Source organism: Bos indicus x Bos taurus, chromosome 29 (genome assembly GCF_003369695.1).
Source record: "Bos indicus x Bos taurus breed Angus x Brahman F1 hybrid chromosome 29, Bos_hybrid_MaternalHap_v2.0, whole genome shotgun sequence".
NCBI classification, from domain to species: domain Eukaryota; kingdom Metazoa; phylum Chordata; class Mammalia; order Artiodactyla; family Bovidae; genus Bos; species Bos indicus x Bos taurus.
In genome coordinates, this window is record NC_040104.1 from 33,253,675 (window position 1) to 33,279,644 (window position 25,970).

General features: G+C 41.7%; 1 protein-coding gene across 1 annotated transcript in view; it reads right to left on the reverse strand.

Annotated features, from left to right (window-relative positions):
• The window catches only part of ALG8 (ALG8, alpha-1,3-glucosyltransferase), a 28,109-nt gene extending 22,013 nt beyond the window's left edge, over positions 1-6,096 (reverse strand). Inside the window, exons 1-2 of the mRNA XM_027531871.1 lie at positions 5,950-6,096; positions 1,319-1,397 (exon numbers count right to left, since the gene is read on the reverse strand). Coding sequence (XP_027387672.1) covers positions 1,319-1,397; positions 5,950-6,044 — 174 coding nt within the window. The 5' untranslated portion in view covers positions 6,045-6,096. The remainder of the gene's footprint in view (positions 1-1,318; positions 1,398-5,949) is intronic.
• Between the last annotated feature and the right edge of the window lie 19,874 nt (positions 6,097-25,970).

A 25,970-nucleotide genomic window follows, 5' to 3' on the forward strand; every position in this document is an offset into this window, starting at 1 on the left:
CTTTATTCCCTTTCTTGTCCCACCACGTTCTCCTTAGGAATTGAAGAGTATCAAAGAAAAGAGGGGGCTGAAACCAACAAAATCCTGTGGGGTCTACTCAGGTATAAGATTCTCCACAACCCCTACTTCTTGTTTGGCCTTCCAAAGAGCAAACTCAAGGAGTAAATGATCAGAACAATAGTCACAGGACTTTTAGATCCTCCTGAAGGGATATAGATAACAACTGGACTCCTATCTTTGAGTTGTTCTGCAGAAACTAATACCCTCAGTTGGTGGATGATGGTGACTACATGCTGACCACAGCACATAGACCCCAGGCTGGAACCAGAAGGTTGATGATTAAGATCCTCTAATCACTGCAGATGGTAACTGCAGCCATGAAATTAAAAGACACTTACTCCTTGGAAGAAAAGTTATGACCAACCTAGATAGCATATTGAAAAGCAGAGACATTACTTTGCCAACAAAGGTCCATCCAGTCAAGGCTATGGTTTTTCCAGTGGTCATGTACGGATGTGAGAGTTGGACTGTGAAGAAGGCTGAGCGCTGAAGAACTGACGCTTTTGAACTGTGGTGTTGGAGAAGACTCTTGAGAGTCCCTTGGACTGCAAGGAGATCCAACCAGTCCATTCTGAAGGAGATCAGCCCTGGGATTTCTTTGGAAGGAATGATGCTAAAGCTGAAACTCCAGTACTTTGGCCACCTCATGTGAAGAGTTGACTCATTGGAAAAGATTCTGATGCTGGGAGGGATTGGGGGCAGGAGGAGAAGGGGACGCCAGAGGATGAGATGGCTGGATGGCATCACTGACTCGATGGACCTGAGTCTGAGTGAACTCTGGGAGTTGGTGATGGACAGGGAGGCCTGGCATGCTGCGATTCATGGGGCTGCAAAGACTTGGACACGACTGAGCGACTGAACTAACTAACTAAGTAACTAAACATCACTCTATGACTTCACCACCAACCAATCAGAAAAATACGCATGAGCTGATTATGTACCCTGTGACCCTCACCCCCTACTGCTACCTTTAAAATCTCTTGCCTGAAAGCTACTGGAGAGTTCAGGTCTTTCAAGCACTAGCTGCCCATTCTCTTTGCTTGGCGCCCTGCAATAAACACTGTATTTTCCTTCACCATAACCCAGGTCAGTAGACTGATTGGTTTTGTGTGTGCCAGGCAAGGGGGCCCAAGTTTGGTCTGGTAACATGAGGAAAGAATACAAGTTTTTTTAACGATCCATTCAACCTAAGATCACAGGGAGAACTCTTTTAATATCAGTAATACTTGTATGATAAGGGTGAAAATTATCAACTTACCTCATAATACCACTGTGATATCGGCAAACTGTGGGTGATAGCAAGCCAGTTTCGGTGTACTTCAAAATCTGTGGAATGGCTATGCAAAACAATCAGATGAATAAAATGAGAGCTCAAAATATTTATCAATTTCACATTTCTAAAATTATGCTTTTAAATGATCGACACACCTTACATAGTCACAGCTCACTATCCTATAAAGACAAAAATAGGTACTATATAAGCCTGAAACACTTCACTTATTTGGAGGCCAGACTTCCTTCTGGAAAAGCTGGGGAATCTAAGTGAAAAGGGTCTCTAAGTTAACCACAGGCCGACCTAAAAGCCCATACTTTTTCTCATGGGAGGCCCTCAGGCTATTGCTCAGAGACGACTTATTCTTGTTCATAAACAATGTTAGTAAGATTCATGATCTGGAAAAGGACTCACAAAAGCTGGATATTCAGGGATGAGTAGGTAAGTTCATGAGACAGAAAAGGGGGGGGGGGGAATGGCCCTGTCTTTCCCATATCTCCAAATACTGTTTACTAGTCTCCCACTCACTAAATATAAATATATCTAAGTATGTGCCCTATAGGGGAGGAAAACTGTTTTCCCTTCAACCCCTCTAGGTTCTGTGGCTGACCTAAGAATTAAATTGACATAAGACAGAATGGTGCTGCTGCTGCTAAGTCACTTCAGTCGTGGAATAACAGGAGGAAAAAAAAGACAAATTATTTCTATTTACTTATCTATTTTTGGCCACACCATGGGCAAATGGGATCTTAGTTCCCTGACCAGAGATTGAACTCACACCTCCTGCAGTGGAATCACTGAGTCTTAACCATTAGACCACCAGGTTAAGTCCCCCAAAAAGACAATTTGAATTATTTACATATGTACAGAAGTCCCAGAAGATATGAGATGAGACTCATAAGGTAGCCAGATGACTGAGGCTCATCTCACTATTCTGAGAGCTATGGAGAGGGGAAGCGGGCTGAGGCTTCAAAGACAGGCGAAGGTAACTCAAGGGTAAGTCTCTTAGGTGAAAAAGTGATCTCTGGTAAGAGCTACCTTCCAGATACAGGCCCCCTTTCTAATGTATTCCATTGAAAGTAACTTTGACAGCTTTCAGAGCTTCTCCTGTATCTGTAGTTCCTCAAATTAATAGGTCCCCCCAAATCCTTACACCAAAGAGGCATATTTGGGGGTGCACTTCAGCCACCCTTTGTTCTTCTTTAGCAAAAGCTTATTTTTCTGTTTGCTCACTGCTGTACTTCCCCTCCACATCTTGCACAGCACCTGATATGTGTGTGGATGGGCTCCATACATTCTGGCTGAATTAACCACTCACCAGAGTCAATGAGTTCCACAGCAGAACATGACTTACACTTTCCAATGTTTCATACATTTCTACAATGACAACTCTGTGATGAGTTTCCTAGCCAAGCTCCTCCATGTCTCTTTCATGGCTTGCCATTCCAATATTCATCAAGCCCATGTTCCCTTATGTTCAGTTCTTGGTCTTCTTTCTATTCAGCTTACTCTGCGCTGGACAATCTTATTCACACTTACTACTTCCACTATGAACTGTGGAATGGTGACTCCCAAATCACATATACAACCTTGGTCTCTTTCCTGAGTTCTAGAGAGAGGCATCTCCAACTTCCTGCTGACAATGTCACCTGAATCTCCTACAGATTTCTCAAAATCACAATTCACAAATGATCTTATGACCTAACAGATTTCTCAAAATCACAATTCACAAATGATCTTATGATCTAACATTTCCATTTCTAGATATATACTTGTAGGGGAGCAAAATGTGTCTCTTTGGCAAGAGGATTAATTTAAGCTAATTATTTTTAAGAAACAGAAGACTCAGGAATCCTTTTTTAGCACCCTCTTAAGGGCCCAACGAATTTATATAAAGGGCTTTGTTCCTGGAATAGAGCTATCACTACTGATACTGGTCAAGAATATGGGCTAGGTGTGGTGGAAGAAATTCATCAGAGCCTAGAGATCAGAGTCCACTCTGTCCCACTGTCTCTTCATGGCCCAGCAAACATTTGTTTACCAAGCGTTTGCTTTTCCATCTCCATGTTGACTGCCTTTCTCCCCTTTGCAGTCCCAAACCATTACCCTTAACATCTGCTTGTCTTTAGTTGAAGACAGTATTTAAGGTGGAGGTTTCAGTCATTTTGGCAAGTTACTCTGTTATCCTGAGTCTCTCCCATGTACATGCTGTTACACTTTTATTTGATTTTCTCCTATTAATCTGTCTCCTGTTAATTTAATTCATAGACCAGCCAGAAAAACCTGGCCAGAAGGGTAAATGAAAATTTCTTCCTCCCCAAGATACTCAATAGAAATGCACACATATGTTCAACAAAAGACATTTACTAGGTATGTTTTCAGGCCTCATTATATGTCAGAGACCTTTACTGCTACCCAATCTAAAGTGAGTCTCTGGGACTTCCAGAGTATTGGCGGTCCAATACTTAAGACTCCAAGCTTCCACTGCAGGAGACGTGGGTTTGATCCCTAAGTCAGGGAACTAAGATATCATGTGCTGCCTGGCATGGCCAAAATAATAAGGATAAATAAATAAATAAATCTACTTTAAAAAGTACTTTATTGCCATCACTTTAATTAAATAAGTCTTCCCTGTTAGTCTTCTTATAAGATCTCATTTTTTCCCTTCATAACACTTAACATAAGCATTGTTATGTAATTATACACTTGTGTTGATCTGTTTCTGGGCCTGCTATCCTTACTAAACTACATAGGAGTTCCCTGGCGGTCCAGTGGTTAGGACTCAGAGCTTTCACTGCCATTGGGCCCAGGTTCAACCCCTGGTCAGGGAACTACAGTCCTGCAAGCTGTACGATGCAGCCAAAAAACCCAAACCAAACCTACACTCTGTAGCCTTAGGGATCATATCCATTTTTTCCCTCCTCTCTAGTACCCAGCCCCAGTATCTGGTTCATAATATAGCACTTAGTAAACATCTTGGTCCCCTTCATGGATCACTGCCTTGCCGTGGCACAGGGGCTTGCGTAACTTAATGAAGCTATGAGCCATGCCATGCAGGGCCACGCAAGACAGACAGGTCATAGTGGAGAGTTCTGACAAAACATGATCCACTGGAGGGAATGGCAAACCACTTCAGTATACTTGCCATGAGAACCCCATGAGCTGTATAAAAAGGCACAGGGACAGGGAAGCCTGGCATGCTGCAGTCCATGGGGTCGCAGAGTCGGTGACTGAACAACGACAACAAAAATATTTTGGTGAATACTTTTGCATTTATCCTGCAGCTTCTCTCTCACATCCCAGGGGTTTCCTGTTTGAGAAGCAGACCATCAACTACAACTGTACACATTCTTAATCCTGGACCAAGAGCGGTATTCAAAATAACCATGCTGAAGACACATTTCTGGGCTGAAGTAACTAAAGCAAGGAATGTCGATTTATATACACAGTTAAAAAGAAAAATTCCCTTTCATTCGGATTTGAAAGGAACTTTCTTCATATTTAGAAAGATTTTTTTCCAATTTGCTTTTAAAAGGAAAAGATGTTTTTTTATTTCAGTTCTGCAAAGTTCAACTGCCAAACCCCTTCTTTTCCCAAGCTCCTGTAATTCATTTTGCTAAACCTACATAAATACTTCATTGCTTATATATACATCAGTACATGTTTACATTCTATACACACAGCTCTTTCATACCCAACAAGAGGTCACCAAGATCTTGAATTAAAGGATACCAGTAAACCAAACCCTAAACTGGGAACTGGGGTAGGGAGATCCATAGAGAGAAAAGGAAAGAGGGAAAAAGTCAAAGGAGAAAAATTAGGATGAACAGAATGTGGACGCCAACATTAATAAATATTGAGTACCCACTGTATACACCTGGTGGCTGTTCCCACGCTTTCAGTCTTGGTTTTGCGTCTATGTGTCACACACTGGTCTAAACCTGAGTGATCTGGCCCTGTCTACCTCATTCCTTACTGCTCTTCAGTCACAATGGTCACTTTCTGTTCCTAGAATACTGAGTTCTTTCTTAGCACAAGGCCTTTTCACTTACTCTTTCCTATTCCTGGAACTACTTTTCACATTGCTTATTCTTCTGCACCCTACAGCTTTCAACTCAAACATGATCTCCTTTTGAGTATAGTCTTGCCGGGTAGTCGCTCTCTACTTCTTTCAGACCTCATCACAATCTGAAACTTTTCTGTTCCTCTATCCGCCCCCACCAACTCCTTCGAGGACAAAGACTGTAAATGTCTTCCCAACTGCCTCTCCAGGACTTAGAACAGTGCATATTAGCACAGGAGGCAGCTGATACATACTGTATTTGAATGAATGTTGGAGGTAGATGCTGTTTACCTGCATATTAAGGAAGAGGACCCTGAAGCCCAAAAACACTAAAATCAGTGCCAGACATGACTCCAGCTATCCTGAGCTATGATCAGGTCACTAGATTCTTGTGCATAGGTAAAATAACTAAAGCGCTGAGTGGGAAGCATAGCAAAGTGTAGCAGCGACCTCACCACTTCAAGTTCCTTTTCCTCCTCTCATCCACGATTACTCTCGCCCGTCCTAACCGACGGGCCTCCCCGCCCAGCCCCGGGTCGTGTGGGTCCCTTACTAGGTAGGGATGAGAAGGCATTTGAGGAGCGTCACCCCGAGCGCCAAAGCCGAAAACCAATTGCTACCGCCGGTCGCGATCCCGAAAGCCGCCATTGCTACGGCGCCGCCAGCTTTCAATCAACTAGACCCTCCTGCACGGCCCCGCGCATGCGGGGAGGGCCCTCGGAGGCCGCGCCCGCGAGCCGCGCGCATGCGCCGAGCCGCTCAGCCGCTGAGGTAGAGGGAGGCCGGAGCTGGGGCGTTTAAACCTCCCGCCCTCACCGCCCCGCCTCGTGCCCCGCCCCGACAGCCTCCCAGAGTCTGCGCGGTTTCCAGAGCGACAAGTTAAGTTTCACAGGCTGTTTTTTTTCTGTTTTGGTTCACAAAGTTATTGGGTGTCTGCTCTGGTTGTTGATTTTGCCTGTCGTTGGGAAACCTAACTGAGAGAAAACTGTATTTTTTCGTAGAGCCGTTCACGTACTAATGGAAAGAATTGTAATCCCAGAGTAATAGTGGATAAAAGTACCTCAGGATGTTTATTAGAGGCACCTAATGTGAACACCTAGAGTATTATTAGCTCCAGGTAGAAAATTGCCTGGGCAGAGATTCCGACGGGAAAGCTTGGGGAGGCACCTGCCTGAGGGGAGCCCTCCGTGAAGCCTGACTAAAGTCTAGTGCTTCTTCTTTGTGTACTCTTGGGGCCTTGCTAAAGTTCAGATTCTCAGTAGGTCTTACAAAGTCCTACAGTGGATACTGCTGATGCCCGGGCCGAAAGAGCCGAGGCACAAAGAATGGAGCTAGTCTTGTCTCCCTCCTGTACTGTCTGATGGTAGACAAATGCCTTAAAAAAATTTTTTTTTTGGTCAGAGTACAGTTGATTCACAATGTGTTAGTTTCTGCTTAGAGCAAAGTGAATCAGTTATACCTATATCGACTCTTTTTTAGATCCCCTTCCTTTTTAGGTCACCAATGAGTACTGAGTTACTCCCTGTGCTATACAGTAGGTCCTTATTATCTATTTTATACACAGTAGTGCTCAACATTCAGAAAACGAAGATCATGGCATCTGGTCCCATCACTTCATGGCAAATAGTTGGGGAAACAGTGGAAACAGTGTCAGACTTTATTGTTTTGGGCTCAAAAATCACTGCAGATGGTGATTGCAGCCATGAAATAAAAAGACGCTTACTCCTTGGAAGAAAGGTTATGACCAACCTAGATAGCATATTGAAAAGCAGAGACATTACTTTGCCAACAAAGGTCCGTCTAGTCAAGGCTATGGTTTTTCCTGTGGTCATGTATGGATGTGAGAGTTGGACTGTGAAGAAAGTTGAGCACCAAAGAATTGTTGCTTTTGAACTGTGGTGTTGGAGAAGACTCTTGAGAGTCCCTTGGACTGCAAAGAGATCCAACCAGTCCATTCTAAAGGAGATCAGCCCTGGGTGTTCTTCGGAAGGACTGATGCTAAAGCTGAAACTCCAATATTTTGGCCACCTGACGCGAAGAGTTGACTCATTGGAAAAGACTCTGATGCTGGGAGGGATTGGGGGCAGGAGGAGAAGGGGACGCCAGAGGATGAGATGGCTGGATGGCATCACTGACTCGATGGACCTGAGTCTGAGTGAACTCCGGGAGATGGTGATGGACAGGGAGGCCTGGCGTGCTGTGATTCATAGGGTCGAAAAGAGTCGGACACGACTGAGCGACTGAACTGAACTGAACTGAACTGAGTGTGTATATGTGGAGAAGGCAATGGCACCCCACTCCAGTGTTCTTGCCTGAAGAATCCCAGGGACGGGGGAGCCTGGTGGGCTGCCATCTATGAGGTTGCACAGAGTTAGACACGACTGAAGTGACTTAGCAGCAGCAGCAGTGTGTATATGTCAACCCCAATCTCCCAATTTATCCCACCTCCCGAATGACTAACTTTCTAAACCTAGTTTTCCTTTTTAGTAACTAAGAGATAAAAGTGGTGTCTTCTTCCTAGAGTGGTGGTGAGGATTAAATGAGAACACATAAATTGCTTGATATGATGCCAGGACAGAATAAATGTTCAATAAACAATGTTTCAGAGAAGTACCTTGCTGAAAGATGAACAGCAGGTGGGTAACAATGTCACTGTCCTCATATGAGTGTATGCCCTCTTGCAACTTCAAATGCCACCCACATGAATTGTTTTTCAGTCACTAAGTTGCATCCTACTCTTTGCAACCCCATACTGCGGTACATCAGACTTCCCTGTCCCCACATGAATATGACACTCAAATTTATATCTCAGGCCCAGCCCTTTTCTCTCACCTCCAGACTGTTATATCCAACTGCCATCTCTTTTTTGTTGTTCAGTCACTCAGTCATGTCCAACTCTTTGCGACCCCATGGACTGCAGCATGCCAGGCTTCCCTTTCCTTCACCATCTCCTGGAGTTTGCTCAAACTCATGTCCATTGAGTTGGTAATGCCATCCAACCATTTTGTCGTCTGCCATCCCCCCTCCTCCTGTCTTCAGTCTTTCCTAGCATCAGAGTCTTTTCCAATGAGTCAGCTCTTTGCTTCAGGTGGCCAAAGTATTGAAGCTTCAGCTTCAGAATCAGTCCTTTCAATGAATATTCAGGACTGATTTTCTTTAGGATGGACTGGTCAGATCTCCTTGCCGTCCAAGGGACTCACAAGAGTCTTCTCCAGCACCACAGTTCAAAAGCATCAATTCTTCAGCACTCAACCTGCTTTATGGTCCAACTCTCACATCCATACATGACTACTGGGAAAACCATAGCTGTGACTATAAGGACATTTGTCACCAAAATGATGTCTCTACTTTTTAATAGGCTGTCTAGGTTTGTCATAGTTTCCTTCCAAGGAGGAAGGAAATGTCTTTAATTTCATGGCTGCAGTCACCACCCACAGTGATTTTGGAGCCCAGAAAAATAAAGTTTGTTGCTGTTTCCATTTTTTCCTATCTATTTGCCACAAAGTGATGCAACTAGATGGCACATGGGATCTAGTTCCCTGACCAGAGATCAAACCTGGGGCCTCTTGCTTTAGGAGCACAGAGTCTTAGTCACTGGACCACCAGGAAAGTCCTTCTTAGATGTTTTAAAGGCATCTTACTTTGGTTTCCTAGGTTGCCGTAACAAATAACCACAAACTTAAAACAACAAAAATTTATTCTTCTACAGTTCTGGAGATCAGATGTCTAAAATCAGTCTCACTAGGCAAAAGCCATGTGACATCACCTTTGGTGCCTTATGGAGGTTCTGAGAGGAGAATCTTTTCTTTTTCAGCTTTTAGAAGTTGCCTGTATTCCTTGATCACTTCCTTGGATCACTCTAACCTCTTGCTTCTACTGACACATCTATTACTTTTTAGACTCATGTGTCCCTTGCTTCCCTTTCATAAGGATACCTGTGAGTGCATCTGGGGTGCTCCCATCTCAAAATATTTAACATAATCACATCTGCAATATCCTGTTTGCCATTTAAGGTAATATTCATGAGTTCCAGAGTTTAGGACATGGTTATCTTTGGAGGCCATTATTCCGTTTACCACACAACTCACACTCAGTGTATCCAAAACTGAACTCATGATATTTCAGTATTATCCACTCAGAGAATGACACCAATCATTTGTTCACCTCCCCTGCCTCACACCTGCAAACTCACTGTGAACTTACTAACTCAATACCCATTCCCAATTCTCCTTCTTTGTTTTCCTTTTCTTCTAAAGAGTCTAGAAAAGTTTTAACAGTTTATCTTGCAGCTTCCCTGGAAGCTAGGTGTGGCCTGATGACACAGTTCTTTTTTTTTTTTTTCTGATGACACAGTTTGCTGGGGGTTTCTGGGAAAGGATTTCTTTTCAGTCAGTTCAGTTCAGTCGCTCAGTCGTGTCCGACTCTTTGTGACCCCATGAATTGCAGCACGCCAGGCCTCCCTGTCCATCACCAACTCCCGGAGTTCACTCAGGTCCATCGAGTCAGTGATGCCATCCAGCCATCTCATCCTCTGTCGTCCCCTTCTCCTCCTGCCCCCAATCCCTCCCAGCATCAGAGTCTTTTCCAATGAGTCAACTCTTCGCATGAAGTGGCCAAAGTACTGGAGTTTCAGCTTTAGCATCATTCCTTCCAAAGAACACCCAGGGCTGATCTTTAGAATTTCTTTTAAATCCTTCTAAAAGAGGCAGTTGGTATGGATTTTGCCCCTTTTTTCATTCTTCCTGGCTTAGACTTGGTCATGATTCATGGAATGATTCTGAGGAAAAGGCACATCATGCTGGCCCTGACATCACTGAGCTGCTAAACAAATGCTGTCTACCTCCAGAATTATTCTTACCTTTTTATTGTCTAAGGAAATTTATTAAGCGAGGAAACACATACACACATCATCATCATCCTTATGTATGTGGGCCACTGTTGTTAGATTGTCTGCTCCTTCAGGTTAAAATGTTTCTAACTGCTATTGCCAAATCCTGTCCATTTGACTTCTTGATGACATCCACTCCTCTCCACCTTCTGTTCTCTTGTCTAGCCTAACTTGCTTTCAACTTCTAGTACATGTCATGTTCCCTCCTGTCACTACACCTTTACACATTCTTTCCCTGTATTTGGAATGTTCTTTCTTCTCCCAGTTGAAAAACAAAATTTAAAAAAAAAATTTAACTGAATAAGTCTTAAAGATCATATTGGTTTTATTCAATGATTTATGAATCAAACAGCATCTGTCTAGCAGATAGAAAGGAATTCTCTGGCAGAACAACCGCTACAACATATGCACTCAATATTTGTTGAATGGCATGAATGTCTGGAACATAATTCCAACCCAAGTCTCTCCTACTGGAATCACTCTTTTTCCCCCACAGTTTACCACCCAGAATGAGTAGATTATAGGCAGAGGGGAGCAATAACAAAGAAGTTATGCTAGGCAAAAAAGCAGATTGGTTATTGCAAGGTTTCTTTTCCTATAGAGGATGCCAGGGGGTTGTCAGGAAGATTACTCACCTAATGATACAGTGATTCCTGATTTTCTGGTTTTCGATTCCATTTCTGGGAGGACAAAACTGTAATTATATTGACTGGGGGATTTTTGCAGAAACTAATGGCTGTGGCTGGTGATTTTTATTTTGACCAGCCAAAAATTAATTCTGTTATTTCACCAACACTTTGTGGGTTATCACGTTCAGTAGTTTAGCTGACACACCTGTAAAGCCTTCTTCAGCACCGTGGATTTAATTTTCACTGTCCATATCAGAATCAGTCACTGAGATTTTTGTCTTTTGGCTGGTCTAATATTCCCATTGTCTGAATCAGAACTATATTCTGAGGCACTAGGTATTTATGTTGCTTGGACAATCAGAGAAAGCATCTGCGTGAAATTCACTGAGAAATTTTTCTTCACTCACATTTTGTGATATGTCATTTTTGAAAATTTTAAGGTAATAAACCTGCATCTGTAATATACACAAGATTGGAACAAAAACCTAATGGAGCAAAATATGAATGATAATGAATCATAAGTTGCATAATGAACTACTGATCAAGTTTAAGCTCTAACAACTTTGCACGGTGCTGTTAATTGTATCACTCTCTAAAAACATGTTGATTTCTGTCTCTGGTCAATAATGTGTTTAGTTAAGTCTTATTTTGGTGATGTGGAGCTTAGCACAAGTGATTCCATTTTGGGCCTATTGTCTTGTTTTTAATTTCTCTTTAAGCTAGATATCTCTCCATTCTTTAGCTCTTAGATCAAGCATCACTTTCCCAGGAAAACCTTCCCTGCCCTCACTTCAAGCACCTGTCCACTGAGGGCAATTTTACATTTATTTGTGTGATTATCTAATTTCCCATTAGGTTTTCATACTATTAGGGCAGGGACCTTGTCTGTACTCAAAACTGGCAGAGCAGCCACTACAACATATGCACTCAATGTATGTTAAATGGCATGAATGTCTGGAACATGATTCCAACCCAAGTCTCTCCTACCAGAATCACTCTTTTTCCCCCACAGTTTACCACCCAGAATGAGTAGATTTCAAACCTGGGGAGATTTTGTGCCATTTTTCCAACTCCTTGTCACATTTTAGTATTCTTGCAATATTTCATACCTTTTTATTATTGCATTTGTTATGGTGATCTGTGATCAATGATCTTTGATGTTACTGTTGGGGAGAGGAAGCATTTTCCCCTCTACCCCTCTTGAGTTCTTGTGGCTGGACTAATGACAGAATTGACAAAAGAAGAGCTTAACAGAAGAAAAATAAACCAATTTTAATTCATGCTCATGGAGGTCCCATAGAAATGGGACCTAAGAAGTGGCCACACAGGAGACTTTCCTGCTTTTTAGACAAAAAGGGAAAGCAAAAAACTAAATTCGTGAGGAATTGACAGGGCGAAGAAACTTAGGTTTTGGGTGCCCAATTAGTGAAGAAACTAAACAGAGCTTGGACTTGGGATAGTAAATTAAAGAAGTATCAGGTTTATTTATATAGGCTTCTTGGCTCTGAATTCCCTATCTTTGGCAGTCAGAGTGTCTGCCAATACAGGGAGCACACCTTTTGCATGGGAAAGATTTCTCTCCTGCTTTTAGGGAGACAGAAGGGAGACTCAGAGTGTCCACCTACATTGGCTGTTTTTTATGTAACTTTAATTCAAAATAAGTAATATGCCATCGAGGTCCATTTTGGAGTGGCCTACCTTGGGCTCCAACTTTACTATTGCAATTGTTTTGATGTGCCACTAGCCATGCCCATAGAAGATGGTAAATTAAATGGATAAATGTTGTGTGTTCTGACTGCACCACCAACTGGCCATTCCTCTGTGTCTCTCCTATGTCCTGAGACACAATAATATTGAAATTAGGCCAATTAATAACTCTACAAAGGCCTCTGAGTGTGCAGGTGAAAGGATGAGTCACACATCTCTTGCTTTAAATCAAAATCTAGAAATGATGAAACTTAGTGAGGTGGGCATGTCAAAGTCTTCCTCTTTCACCAGTGGGCCACATTGTGAATACAAAGGAAAAGTTCTTGAAGGACATTAAAACTGCTACTGCAGTAAACACACAAATGATGAGAAACCAAAGCAGCCTTATTGCCGTTATGGAGGAAGTTTTAGTGGTTTGGATAAAAGGTTAAAGTAGCCACAACACTCCCTTAAGCCACACCCTAGTCCAGAGCAAGTCTCTAACTTTCTTCAATTCCATGAAAGCTGAGAGAGGCGAGGAACCTGCAGAAGAGTTTGAAGCTAGCAGAGGTTGGTCCATGATGTTTAAGGAATGAAGTCATCTCCATAACATAAAGGAGCAAGATAAAACAGCAAGTGCTGATGTAAGAGCTGCAGTAAGTTATCCAGGAGATCTAGCTGAGATAATAAAGGTGGCTATACCAAAAACCAGATTTTCAAAGTAGACAGAATAACCTTATATTAAAAGAAGACACCATCTAGAACTTTCATAGCTAGAGAAGAGAAATCAGTTCCAGATTTCAAAGGACAGGCTGATTCTCTTGTTAGAGTCGAATGCAGCTAGTAACTTTAAGTGGATGCCAGTGCTCATTTACCATTCTGAAAATCCTAGGACCCTTAAGAATCATGCTAAATCTACTCTGCCCATGCTCTATAAATAGAACAATAAAACCTGGGTGACAACATGGTTTACTACTCTTTTAAGCACATTGTTGTGACCTACTGCTCAAAAAAAAATTTCTTTCAAAATGTGGCTTCTCATTGACAATGTGCCTAATCACCTATGAGCCCTGATGGAGATCTACAACAAGATTCATGTTTTCGTGCCTGCTCAAACAACCTCCCATCTGTAGCCCATGGATCAGGGAGTAACTGTCTTTCAAATCTTATTGTTTAAGAAATACATTTCTTAAGGCTGTAAATGCCACAGATAGTGATTCCTCTGATGAATCTAGGCCACTTCAGTTGAAAATCTTCTCAAAAGGATTCACTGTTCTAGATGCCATTAAGAACATTCATATTTCATGGGAAGAAGTAAAAATATCAACATTAACAGGAGTTTGGAGGAAGTTGATTCCAACCCTTATGGATGGCTTTGATGGGTTCAAGACTTCAGAGGAAGAGGTAACTGCAGACGTGGAAATAGCAAGAGAATTAGATTTAGAAATGGGGCATGAAGATATAACCGAATTGCTGCAATCTCATCATAAGACTTTAACAGATGAGGAGTTGCTTCTTATGGATGAGCAAGGAAAGTGGTTTTTTGAGATGGAAACTACTCCTGGTGATGATGTGAAGATTGTCAAAGAGACAAGAAAAGACTTAGAATAGTACATAAACTTAGTTGATAAAGCAGCAGCAGCAGCAGGGTTTGAAAGAATTGACTTCAGTTTTGAAAATAGTTATACTGTGGGTCAGATGCTATCAAACATCTTTGCACGCTACAGAGAAATTGTTTGTGAAAGAAAGTGCCGACTGATGCAGCAAATTTCATTGTTTTCTTTTAAGAAATTACCACAGCCACCCCAACCTTCAGCAACCACCACCTTGATCGGTCAGCAGCCATCAACATCGAGGCAAAACCCTCCATCAGCAGAAAGTTTTAAATAATGGTTAGCCTTTTTTAGAATAAAGTATTTAAAAATTAAGGTATGTACATCTTTTTTTAGACATAATACCATTGCACAATAGACTACAGCATAATGTAAAGATAACTTTTATATGCACTGGGAAACCCAAAATTCATGGGATTGCTTTACTGCAATATTTGTTTTATTGTGGTGGTCTGGAACCGACCCTGAATATTTTTGAGGTAAGCCTGTACTTCCTTAGTTGTGGCTTATATTTTCACCTCATAATCCAGATGGGAAATTCTGCTTATTCACTGGTTTCCAGGCAGATCTGCTCATACACGGTATTTATGAATACAAAATACTTGACTGAAAAGCTGGGGGTCACGTAGCAAATCCTTTAAAGTCTACAGGAGTCAGCCTGGCCCTGGCTTCCCTGCTTTGCCCTTTCCTTGTGCAGTACCAATCTCGCCATTTCCCTGGTCTCCCCTTACTCTCTGAATCAACAAATCTCTTCCATAAGCAGAGCAATTTCAGAGCACTTTCTGCAAGAGCTTATCAAGGTTTTTTCCCAAAGGCAACTGCTTTTCAGAGAGGGATTCTGTGGCCACCTGTTAGGATAATCGTTTCCCATTCCTGTTCCTAATTATATGTTTATGAGTGTTGCACCCAAGGGTCTGAATCAGGTCTTACTTGGTTTGTTTTGTTTACCCCAACTTCCTGCGCTGAGCTCTCAGTAACATTTATATTGATGAATGGTAACAATGAATTGATGGTTGAGAAAATGGTTGAAAAGTTGATTCAAAGAATGAATGCTACTACTGCTGCTAAGTCACTTCATAATGAATAGGTTGATGTTAATTTGATCTAATGGTTCCCAGGGATCTTTGCTATGCAAAAGAAAGGGGCTGATTGACTAAGAGTCTAGCCCTTTTTCTAGTCCCATTTCTGCCTCTAACTTGATAAATATCCACAGGCTATCACTTTTCCTTTCTGTACTTTGGCTGTAAAATGAGAAGGTGGCTCCTAGTTATTCCTTTCTTTTCTATCAACCACACTTCATTCTAATCCCACCTGATACCTGAAGCTTCACCGTGGTTGGCCGGCTGGGTAGCTTATTAAAACCCACCTGTCTGGCTAAGATGTGCTTTCAAAGCTAGGACCCGCCTGGAATTGTATCAGCCAATGCGTCATACTCAGCAACACCAGATTTTACCACCTGCACTTCCCTCACTCTCCTCTAATGCCTTAGCTAGGCTGGATATTGAATGAGTTCCCTTTCATCTTTCCCCAGCTTTATGTATTAAATCTCACCAGCCTTTTCCTAAACCCAGTCCTCAAGCACAAGGGCTTTGTGTATGCACTTCCTTAACCAGGTTTATTGTCTCTGGAATTTCCTGAAACTTCCTATAGCATTTCTGAAGGAAGTAGGGACCCCATGTGGTATTTTTGGCAACATTGCCATTTTAGCTGCTTTTTCTTTGGGGCCTTACAGCTTGAACAACTCATTGTGAGTCCTCAGAGGAAAGAGTTTGCGAGAACTGACTGACCAATGTTCATTCATTCATTCCTAGCTCATTGGTAGCACTAAGCCGCTGTGCCAGCAACTAAAATTTTACTTTTAGTGTCAAAGAATATCCCACTGTTTCCTTTCATATGATGTATTTTATTAGTGGTGCCAGGACTCCCATTTCAGTAATCTTTGCTCTGAGGGGTTCTGAGGTAACTTAGGTAGCACAGAATCCTAGAAAATTTGATTGGTTCACAGTTTCTTGTGAACTAGGAAATGAATAATTATTATTACTCAATTTTGATACTAATTATTCAATTATGATAATTATTCAGTCATTAGCATATACATCTCTCTGTCAAACATAGAGCTACATAATAATACGTGGGGCATCTCATTTATGTAAACATTATGAGCAGATACCATTGAACAGGTTAAGAAATCCATAGCTGGTGACTGATGTATTTGATGGATTTGAGATTCTAACCACTCCATCAGATACCAGCATCTGCATTCCTAACCACCACACTGCTTCTTTCTCCTAGCTACCAATTCGCTGTTCTGAAGGATTATATACGGAAGAGAAAGAAACTCTTTCCCTATTAGCCCTTAGACTTTTACCTTTGACTTGCTAGTGTTTGCTGTGGGGTCCCTTCTCACCTTGTCTTCAGGAGTGTTCTATACTTTGTAGCTCTCCAACCATAAGCCCAGAGGAGTCCAGACTTCATTGAGTATCTCGATATCTGGATCCTTCCCCTTGTCCATATCTGAAGATCATACCAATGTCAACATTATATGGATCCTGGAGACCAACCAGGAGAAAGATGAAAACAAACTATTTTAAGAGCAAAAGAATTTATATATATAACTGAATCACTTTGCTGTATACCTGAAACTAACACAACATTGTAAATCAACTGTGTGCTTTGTGCTCATATGTACTCAGTTGCTTCAGTAGTGTTCGACTCTTTTGTGACCCTGTAGAGTGAAGCCTACCAGGCTCCTCTGTCCGTGGGATTCTCCAGGCAAGATTACTGGAGTGACTTGCTATGCCCTCTTCCAGGGGATCTTCCCAACCCAATGACTGAACCCACATCTCCTGCTCTCCTACATAACAGGCAGATTCTTTACCCACTAAGCCACCTGGGAAGCCTGTAAATCAACTACGCGTGTGAGTTGCTCAGTCATGTGCGACTCTTTGCGACCCCATGGGCTGTAGCCCGCCAAGCTTCTCTGTCCATGGGATTCTCCAGGCAAGAATACTGGAGTGGATTACCATTACTTTCTCTAGGGGATCTTCCTGACCCAGGGATTGAACCAGGGTCTTATGCATTGGAGGCAGATTCTTTACCGTCTGAGTCACAAGGGAAGCTCTAGTATAAAATAAAAAATTAAAAAAAAAAAAACACCTTGCTGATTATCACCAGGTGACCCTATTTCATTGGAAGAAAATGTAGATGACATTTTTAATGAATAATAGCATTGTTTAATCTTGGAGCACAATGGAGGAAAACATTTGACTCCAAATCCCAGCCACCAAACCAGAAGTCCAAAATAGCCTTTCAATTCAGTTTAAAACCTTAAAGCAATTGTCTTAGCCTAGTTTTTCCCCAAAGTACAGCCTGAAACAAATGCTTATATGAGTATTATAATAGTTTAATTTGATATGATGATCCCAGGAAGCAGGAAGAAGGGGAAAAGGGAATGAAAGAGGGAGAGAAAATGTCGAGTTGAAAACCATTAAGGGCAGCTCCTGGCTCCAACATATGAGACCTTCAGAGAAGCTGTATAAAATGCGTTTAAGGATTGTCTGCTCAGAGGAAGAAGGTGCAGTACCCATCAGCTTCCATCTCCCATTGGTTAAGAATGGCCCCAGGGAACATTTGGATTTCAAGTAAATGAGTGTTAAGTGGACTCCCACAAGCATCCCTTGAGGCAGCTCAGAGAGGCTGAAAGGCTGCAAATGAGAGACCTGAGGCCTCACACTGTGAGGTTGCATCTTCATGAAGGTATACTTTATGCACCTTGGCTGGAACCAGAGGTGAGACTGTTAGGGATTGAAGTGAAACACAGGAGATTTTAGATAGCTCCCCTCTTGCACCATTCAGGCCCACTTATGCCTTCCTCTGGTGGCCCAGACTGTCAAAGAATCTGCCTGCAATGCTGGAGACCCAGGTTCAATCCCTGGGCTGGGAAGATCCCCTAGAATAGGGAACGGCTACCCACTCCAGTATTCTGGCCTGGAGAATTCCATGGACAGAGGAGCCTGTTAGACTATAGTCCATGGGGTTGCAAAAAGTCGGACACAATTGAGTGACTAATATTTTCACTTTCATATGCCTTCCTCATATGCCTTGGATATATGCCAAGCCCAGTGAGTCATAAAGTCCTCTTCAGTATGGCTGCTGGCTGCAGTCCCTGCAAACACTTAATAATCTACGAGGATTAGTAAAATATGTTATTCCTGCTGCTGCAGTTGGTCTCAAAGCTCTAGCTGATATTCATCACCGATGTCTTCTGCCACCCAGTCTAGATTTTCTTTATCTTAGCCAGCACTTTGGCTGGTCTGGATTTCTCATGTGGTGGGGGGTACTATGGCCTTCATCCCCAAAGCCCTAATAGTTGCCTTACCTTTGACAGAAACATAGTTATCATAATTGCTTGCTTATCCTTACCACTGTGTTAGTTAAGTGCTTGACTTGGCACTTAACTAAGCTTTACCTGAATGCTCCACCGTTCTGATAATAGTCCTTCTGGGTGGTGAGGTATAGGAGCTGCTGCTGCTGCTGCTAAGTCGCTTCAGTCGCGTCCGACTCTGTGCGACCCCATAGACAGCAGCCCACCAGGCTCCCCCATCCCTGGGATTCTCCAGGCAAGAACACTGGAGTGGGTTGCCATTAGGAGCAGTGGGTCCTAAAATCAACACCTTCTTCACTGAAAGTAGGTCCCTTGTTCTGAGTCAATCTTGTATGTGCACGGGTTCTCATATAGTGGTTCTGGTGTAGGTGCAGAGAAGGCAAAATCATTACAGGCTAGGCACCATATCACTGCTCCCTCCAAGACTAAAGGGGTTTGTTCATTATTTGTTAAGCATCAGCTATTATGTAGAAAAGAAACAAGCCATAAAATTTTAAAGATATGATGGAGAAGAATGTTAGTATATAGATATACGAGGAAACATTCTCTATATAAATATGCTTAAATTTTGTCTTTTTACATGCTCATTCTGATTTGCCATTTTTATCCATTTGTGTTTAATTTTTCAAGAATGAGATTATGTACTGTACCAATTAACCCTCTACCTTAAAAAATATACAATAAATGATTCTTACTAAAAAAAAAAGACTAAAGAGGTTCAGTGTAATCAACTGGTCACTAAGAGGTGAACTGGTTTCCTTAAGGATTAGAGCTCAGCCTTGGTCTCTGCTATTGACTTCCTAGGCATTTAGCAAAGGTAGTAACTAGATCAGCTTTGATAAGAGGGAGCCCAACCTGCTGAGCCCATGCGTAGCCACCATCTTTGTCATCATAGCCACTCAACTCCTGGCCGTATTGTGCTAGCACTGAAGTAGCTGAGGAGAGGCTGACTGAGCTACAGGATGAGTCATCTTCTCTCCTCGTTGTTGAGCACCTTCTCTATAGCGGCTGCTCTCTTATGGCATTAACTTGGAATACAAAGATCTCTATACCACCTTCCACATGTCCATACACCTGTTTCTTGCCCAGTTTTTTTTTTTTTTTAAAGCATTAAAAAAAAATTAATTACTTTATTTTTGGCTGGGCTGGCTGTTGGTTGTTGAGCAGGCTTTCCTCTAGTTGCGGTACGCCAGCTTCTCCTTGTGGTGGCTTCTCTTGTTGCAGAGCGTGGGCTCTAGGGCGCACAGGCTTCAGTAGTTGTGGCATGTGGGCTTAGTATTTGCAGCCCCCAGGCTCTAGAACACAGGCTCAGTAGTTATGGTGCTCATGGGGCTAAGCTGCTCCACAGCATGTGGGTTTCTCCCAGATCAGGTATCAAACCCAGGTCTCCTGCATTGGTAGGCAGATTCCTCACCACTGAACCACCAGGAAAGCCCCTTGCCCAGATTTCTTTAGTCCAATCTTCCAGTGGTGTTTCTTTCAAGTCTCTGACCACTCACTTCAAGCCATTCACCTTTGCTCAGGAGATCATGTAGACTGTAGAACTATACCTCAGGCTACTTTTCTTTCCTTCGTAATCAACTGAGAGCACTGATTTTAGCTCTGTCCAGGATTTCCCTTAACTACTATCCTTTACAACTACCCTTTGAGTCATAATGCAGTTGTACATTTTTGGCTAGTACCAACAAATTGTACCAACTCATTTCTCAAGTAGGGGCTTCCCTGTAACTCAGATAGAAAAAAACCTGCCTGCAATGCAGGAGACCCAGGTTCAATCCCTAGGTCAGGAAGATCCCCTGGAGAAGGGCATGGCAACCCACTCCAGTATTCTTGCCTTGAGAATCCCATGGACAGAGGAGCCTGGTGGGCTACAGTCACAAAGAGTCTGACATGACTGAGTGACTGACGATACAATACGTTTCTCAAGTAGGTTTGAGTTTTTTCTTTCTCCGTCAGTTCATTATATGGTCCTATCCCTTCTACCCACAAACACCATAGGTATGAACTGAAGAAGTGTCAGTGTAACAGAAATAGGGTACATGGGAATCTGGGCGTAGTGTAATTGTATTTTCTGGACCTGTTCATGTCTAATACCTAAGGCACCATTTCTATCCTATAAAGGATTGATTTTCCAATCCTTATGGCTTGGTGGATCTGATAATGCTCACTCATGATCGGCAGTGCCTGTCTTATAGTGACTTGGTGAATTACTTTTCTATGGCTGCTGTAACAAATTACCACAAGCTTTTAAAGCTGTGGTTTGAAACAATGGAAATTTATTGTCTTACAGTTCTAGAGGCCAGAAGTTCAGCATCTGTTTCACTGGGTGAAATCAAGGTATCATTAGGGCTATACTCGCTCTGGAGGCTCGAGGGGAGAATTTGTTCCCTGCCTCTTCCAGTCTTTTTGATACGTGCCAGCATTTCTTGATTTGTGGATATATTACTTCAGGGTCTGCCTTCAAGGTCACCATTGCCTTCTCCTCTTTTTATGTGCATGCCAAATCTTCTGCTCCTTTCTCATATGGATACATATGATTGCTTTTGGGGCCCAGTTGAATCATCCAGAATACTTTCCCTGTCTCAAAATTCATAAACTAATCACAAGGCAGACTCTATTTTGTCACTTAAGGTAGCATTCACAGGTTTTAGGGATTAAGACATGGATATCTTTTGGGAGACTGCTATTCAGCCTGTCACACGTGGTATTCCAAGGTCAAGCAATTACTCTCCACTAGGACCCTGCTGCATGTAGAATCTGGTTTTCAAATATTGAGTGGTTCTGTGCCATAGAAGACATGGTCTTGATCCAGAACTCTAGGGCTGCAGCTCTTGTAGAGTTTTTCAGACATGCTATATAGCATCCTTATGCCCCACAGATCTTCTCGGTCATATGCATGAGTGTTAAGGTAACTTGAACTGCAGACTGAACCTGCTGCAGAATCTTCTTTTGCCATGAGCAAAAACAAAACAAAACAGAACTGGCAATCTTCCAAGTCACCAGGTAAATGGACCAGAGTAGCATGGTAGTCTATTATATGCTTCCTCCAAAATCCACCAAGCACGTGGTTCTTCTTCAATGATAGGAATGCTACTGCAAAAACTTGTCCTTTACCTTAGATGGAATGTTTTGCCTACTCTAGGTCACTGAGCCCCTAAAAACTTCTCTAACATGGTAAGCCCTTGAATCTACATTGAGTTTTTCTCGCATTCTCTGGAATAATTATGTCTTATTGGGGCATCTAAAGTCCTTTTCTTTTTTTGCTCACTAGCATGAGGCCATCATTCTAGAGACCACTACCAATGTTGTCTGCAATGAGACCACTCTGTGACAGAGCAAGAGAGTTAACACAGACTTGGGGCAAGATAGCGAATATAGACTAGTATCCTTTCCAGATAAAGGTGAACCACTTTAGATCTTCTTTACCAATGGAAATTGAGAAGAACATGTTTGTCAGATCAGTAGTCAGATTTCAAGTTGCAGTAAAGATAGTCCATTCAGCATGGAAGCTACAATTAAAGTTACAAGTTGGTTAAGTTTATAATAGTCCACCATCATTTGCCAGAGCCTGTTTTTTTGTAGGGGCAAGTGAGGTGATTTGAATAAGGCTATAATGGGGATGACCACTCTTGACCCTTTAAGTCTGTTTGTGCTCGACTTTGTCATTCCTTCCAGATGCACTGTTGCTTATGGTTTTCTCCCTCGACTTGATGGGGCAGTGGGCTGCCTGGGTAATATCAAAGGCTTCCACTCTGGCCCTTTCTGTGAAATCAAGGCAAAAATTCTGATATCTGCTAAATCTATCTTTACCAATCTCTACTCTCAGAAACAGGAATTAATTACAGGGTGGGTCTATGAACACATTTCACCTTGAGCAATGAACTTGGGCTAGAAGTCCTTTTATCACTTGGCTTCCTTTTTTTTTTTTTTTTTTAAACTTTACAATATTGTATTAGTTTTGCCAAACATCAAAATGAATCCGCCACAGGTATACCCGTGCTCCCCATCCTGAACCCTCCTCCCTCCTCCCTCCCCTACCCTCCCTCTGGGTCGTCCCAGTGCACCAGCCCCAAGCATCCAGTATCGTGCATCGAACCTGGACTGGCGACTCGTTTCATATGTGATATTATACATGTTTCAATGCCATTCTCCCAAATCTCCCCACCCTCTCCCTCTCCCTCTCCCACAGAGTCCATAAGACTGATCTATACATCAGTGTCTCTTTTGCTGTCTCGCATACATGGTTATGGTTACCATCTTTCTAAATTCCATACATATGTGTTAGTATACTGTATTGGTGTTTTTCTTTCTGGCTTACTTCACTCTGTATAATAGGTTCCAGTTTCATCCACCTCATTAGAACTGATTCAAATGTATTCTTTTTTTTTTTTTTAACTTTACATAATTGTATTAGTTTTGCCAAATATCAAAATGAATCCATCACAGGTATACATGTGCTCCCCATCCTGAACCCTCCTCCCTCCTCCCTCCCCATACCATCCCTCTGGGTCATCCCAGTGCACTAGCCCCAAGCACCCAGTATTGTGCATTGAACCTGGACTGGCATCTCATTTCATATATGATATTTTACATGTTTCAATGCCATTCTCCCAAATCTTCCCACCCTCTCCCTCTCCCACAGAGTCCATAAGACTGTTCCATACATCAGCGTCTCTTTTGCTGTCTCGTACACAGGGTTATTGTTATCATCTTTCTAAATTCCATATATATGCATTAGTATACTGTATTGGTGTTTTTCCTTATGGCTTACTTCACTCTGTATAATAGGCTCCAGTTTCATCCACCTCATTAGAACTGATTCAAATGTATTCTTTTTAATGGCTGAGTAATACTCCATTGTGTATATGTACCACAGCTTTCTTATCCATTCATCTGCTGATGGGCATCTAGGTTGCTTGCATGTCCTGGCTATTATAAACAGTGCTGCGATGAACATTGGGGTACACGTGTCTCTTTCCCTTCTGGTTTCCTCAGTATGTATGCCCAGCAGTGGGATTGCTGGATCATAAGGCAGTTCTATTTCCAGTTTTTTAAGGAATCTCCACACTGTTCTCCATAGTGGCTGTACTAGTTTGCATTCCCCCCAACAGTGTAAGAGAGTTCCCTTTTCTCCACACCCTCTCCAGCATTTATTGCTTGTAGACTTTTGGATCGCAGCCATTCTGACTGGCATGAAATGGTACCTCATAGTGGTTTTGATTTGCATTTCTCTGATAATGAGTGATGTTGAGCATCTTTTCATGTGTTTGTTAGCCATTTGTATGTCTTCTTTGGAGAAATGTCTATTTAGTTCTTTGGCCCATTTTTTGATTGGGTCATTTATTTTTCTGGAGTTGAGCTGTAGGAATTGCTTGTATATTTTTGAGATTAGTTGTTTGTCTGTTGCTTCATTTGCTATTATTTTCTCCCATTCTGAAGGCTGTCTTTTCACCTTGCTAATAGTTTCCTTTGTTGTGCAGAAGCTTTTAAGTTTAATTAGGTCCCATTTGTTTATTTTTGCTTTTATTTCCAATATTCTGGGAGGTGGGTCATAGAGGATCCTGCTGTGATGTATGTCGGAGAGTGTTTTGCCTATGTTCTCCTCTAGGAGTTTTATAGTTTCTGGTCTTACGTTTAGATCTTTAATCCATTTTGAGTTTATTTTTGTGTATGGTGTTAGAAAGTGTTCTAGTTTCATTCTTTTACAAGTGGTTGACCAGATTTCCCAGCACCACTTGTTAAAGAGATTGTCTTTAATCCATTGTATATTCTTGCCTCCTTTGTCAAAGACAAGGTGTCCATATGTGCATGGATTTATCTCTGAGCTTTCTATTTTGTTCCATTGAGCTATATTTCTGTCTTTGTGCCAGTACCATACTGTCTTGATAACTGTGGCTTTGTAGTAGAGCCTGAAGTCAGGTAGGTTGATTCCTCCAGTTCCATTCTTCTTTCTCAAGATAGCTTTGGCTATTCGAGGTTTTTTGTATTTCCATACAAATTGTGAAATTATTTGTTCTAGTTCTGTGAAGAATACCGTTGGTAGCTTGATAGGGATTGCATTGAATCTATAAATTGCTTTGGGTAGTATACTCATTTTCATTATATTGATTCTTCCAATCCATGAACATGGTATATTTCTCCATCTATTAGTGTCCTCTTTGATTTCTTTCACCAGTGTTTTATAGTTTTCTATATATAGGTCTTTAGTTTCTTTAGGTAGATATATTCCTAAGTATTTTATTCTTTCCGTTGCAATGGTGAATGGAATTGTTTCCTTAATTTCTCTTTCTGTTTTCTCATTATTAGTGTATAGGAATGCAAGGGATTTCTGTGTATTGATTTTATATCCTGCAACTTTACTATAATCATTGATTAGTTCTAGTAATTTTCTGGTGGAGTCTTTAGGGTTTTCTATGTAGAGGATCATGTCATCTGCAAACAGTGAGAGTTTTACTTCTTCTTTTCCAATTTGGATTCCTTTTATTTCTTTTTCTGCTCTGATTGCTGTGGCCAAAACTTCCAAAACTATGTTGAATAGTAGTGGTGAAAGTGGGCACCCTTGTCTTGTTCCTGACTTTAGAGGAAATGCTTTCAGTTTTTCACCATTGAGGATAATGTTTGCTGTGGGTTTGTCATATATAGCTTTTATTATGTTGAGGTATGTTCCTTCTATTCCTGCTTTCTGGAGAGTTCTTATCATAAATGGATGTTGAATTTTGTCAAAGACTTTCTCTGCATCTATTGAGATAATCATATGGTTTTTGTTTTTCAATTTGTTAATATGGTGTATTACATTGATTGATTTGCGGATATTGAAGAATCCTTGCATCCCTGGGATAAAGCCCACTTGGTCATGGTGTATGATCTTTTTAATGTGTTGTTGGATTCTGATTGCTAGAATTTTGTTAAGGATTTTTGCATCTATGTTCATCAGTGATATTGGCCTGTAGTTTTCTTTTTTTGTGGCATCTTTGCCAGGTTTTGGTATTAGGGTGATGGTGGCCTCATAGAATGAGTTTGGAAGTTTACCTTCCTCTGCAATTTTCTGGAAGAGTTTGAGCAGGATAGGTGTTAGCTCTTCTCTAAATTTTTGGTAGAATTCAGCTGTGAAGCCATCTGGACCTGGGCTTTTGTTTGCTGGAAGATTTTTGATTACAGTTTCAATTTCCGTGCTTGTGATGGGTCTGTTAAGATTTTCTATTTCTTCCTGGTCGAGTTTTGGAAAGTTGTACTTTTCTAAGAATTTGTCCATTTCTTCCACGTTGTCCATTTTATTGGCATATAATTGTTGATAGTAGTCTCTTATGATCCTTTGTATTTCTGTGTTGTCTGTTGTGATCTCTCCATTTTCATTTCTAATTTTATTGATTTGGT